We start from the raw sequence: 1,951 nt of genomic DNA on the forward strand, positions 1-1,951 counted from the left end.
TAACCGGTGACGAACTAACTGAGTTGAGATTAAATAACGGAAACTTAGAAAATTTAGATGCAAGTCACAATTTTTTAAAGAAATTAACACGCACCCAATTGGAGAATCTGACGAATTTAACATATGCAAATTTCTCATTTAATCAAATCAGAGAAATAGAGGAAAATGCATTTAAACCTTTAAAGAAGTTGCAATATCTTAATCTGAATAATAATGAATTGAAGAGAGATGTGATTGGCACTTGCGATAAGCTGAAGTATCTATCAATGAGCGATAATCTAATTGAAATTGTAATTTTCAGTGAATTTCTTTAATTCTAAACGAAACCAATCAATTTTGCTTAACATTTCAGCTTTCTTCGAGTAACTATCGCGGCATGACGGCAATGGAGCACCTCGTAATAACCGAAAACCCATTGCGTGAAATTGAAAATCGTGCTTTCGCTTATATGCCACGCTTACGCATTCTAAATATATCAGAAAATAATTTAGAACAAATTTCGCCTATGGTTTTCTTTGGCATGAAACGTGTACCACTACAACAGCTTGACGTAAGCTTCAATAATCTGTTGAGTCTAACATCCAACCAATTTGAGCACATACCAAAATTGCAAATCTTGAATATATCCGACAATCGCTTAAAGTCTTTGGAAACGACAACCTTCGCAGGACTAACATCACTGCGTAAACTTTTTCTTCACAACAATGACATCAAAAATATCAAAGCAAATACTTTCGCTAATTTAGTGTCACTTGATACTTTGGACCTATCCAGAAATAATATCGAAACAATTGAGGCAGATGCCTTTGGAGCTGTTATGTTGCCAAGACTGCGTGAACTGCAACTAAAGACGAATAATTTAAAACAATTAGATCCATTGACATTTTCATCCTTACCACATCTGGAATATTTGTCTTTAGCTTACAATGAACTTACTACCTTGAATCTGCGTATGTTCGCACCGATGCGTCGTATACAGAAATTGCATTTGGGACATAACCAACTGGAAGAAATTAATGCATCGGTTTTGGAAAGCTGGACAAATTTATCGGAAATGCTTATAGATAACAATAAATTAACATTTCTTCCAGAAATAAATGGCATCTTTCCGAATTTACGTAAGGTTTCAATTGAAGGTAATCCTTGGCAGTGTCCATGCTATGATGAGTTGATTAAAATATTAAATAAAAATAATATCGAATATGTGCGCATGACAAGTCCATTTTACAAAGGCGAAAAACCGTTTTGCTTTGTTACTCCTGTAGAGTACTGCGTGCAGGATATCAAAGCTGTGCGAGCTCATGGCATACCAGAAGGGTTTGAGGTGGCCTCTGATGACTCCAGTAATATAAATGACGACTAACTAATGAAATTTGTAAATTTTATATTAAAAATAAAGACTGATTTTTAGGGAGTGAGAGTACACGTTTGCATAAAATTAATTTGGAGAAGTAGAGAAGACACGATTGAGTTAAGGTGGTATATGTTACAAAAGTTATATTGTTATCATCTCTTTTCGAATAAGGTCATATGATGTTTTTGTTGTTGTGGTAACTCGTATGAATCTGTTGCAAAATTCTGCTTGGGGAGTGGTGAACGCCGAGTGGCTTCGGACGTAAACCCGGCCGGCCTTGGAGTAAGTCATTTTCTTTAATGTTTAATTATGATGTTTGAGAATACTTATTTTATTCAGAAGATAGTTATCATTATGGGCTAGATAACGAATGTACCTCTTGTAGGAAAATAAATTTTTAATATTAAAATATATACTAGAATAAATACTAATATTAGGTATGTATTAATAAAATTTAAAATTAATGCTCTAATATGGAAATTATAAGAACATTAAGTTGAACGAATAACGCAACACATTTGTGCATTATACAAGCACCAGTTTATATAGATCTTTAGTTCTATATAAATACCATAAGTACCTACTTAATAAGTGACT

The 1,951-nt window shown here is 33.5% G+C and overlaps 1 protein-coding gene across 1 annotated transcript; it reads left to right on the forward strand.

Annotated features, from left to right (window-relative positions):
* Positions 1-12: 12 nt before the first annotated feature.
* LOC119667683 (insulin-like growth factor-binding protein complex acid labile subunit) lies at positions 13-1,412 on the forward strand. Its single transcript, XM_038076991.1, has 2 exons — positions 13-290; positions 353-1,412. Exons 1-2 carry the CDS (start codon positions 267-269, stop codon positions 1,361-1,363), a joined length of 1,035 nt encoding a protein of 344 aa, XP_037932919.1. The 5' UTR covers positions 13-266; the 3' UTR covers positions 1,364-1,412.
* Positions 1,413-1,951: the final 539 nt, after the last annotated feature.

The sequence above is a fragment of the Teleopsis dalmanni genome, chromosome 1 (genome assembly GCF_002237135.1).
Source record: "Teleopsis dalmanni isolate 2A chromosome 1, ASM223713v2, whole genome shotgun sequence".
NCBI lineage: Eukaryota > Metazoa > Arthropoda > Insecta > Diptera > Diopsidae > Teleopsis > Teleopsis dalmanni.

Coding starts and splice junctions, on each gene's coding strand:
- LOC119667683 (XM_038076991.1), top strand. CDS start 267: ATGAGCGATAATCTAATTGAAATT. Junction 291..352: donor GCGATAATCTAATTGAAATT/GTAATTTTCAGT, acceptor TTAACATTTCAG/CTTTCTTCGAGTAACTATCG.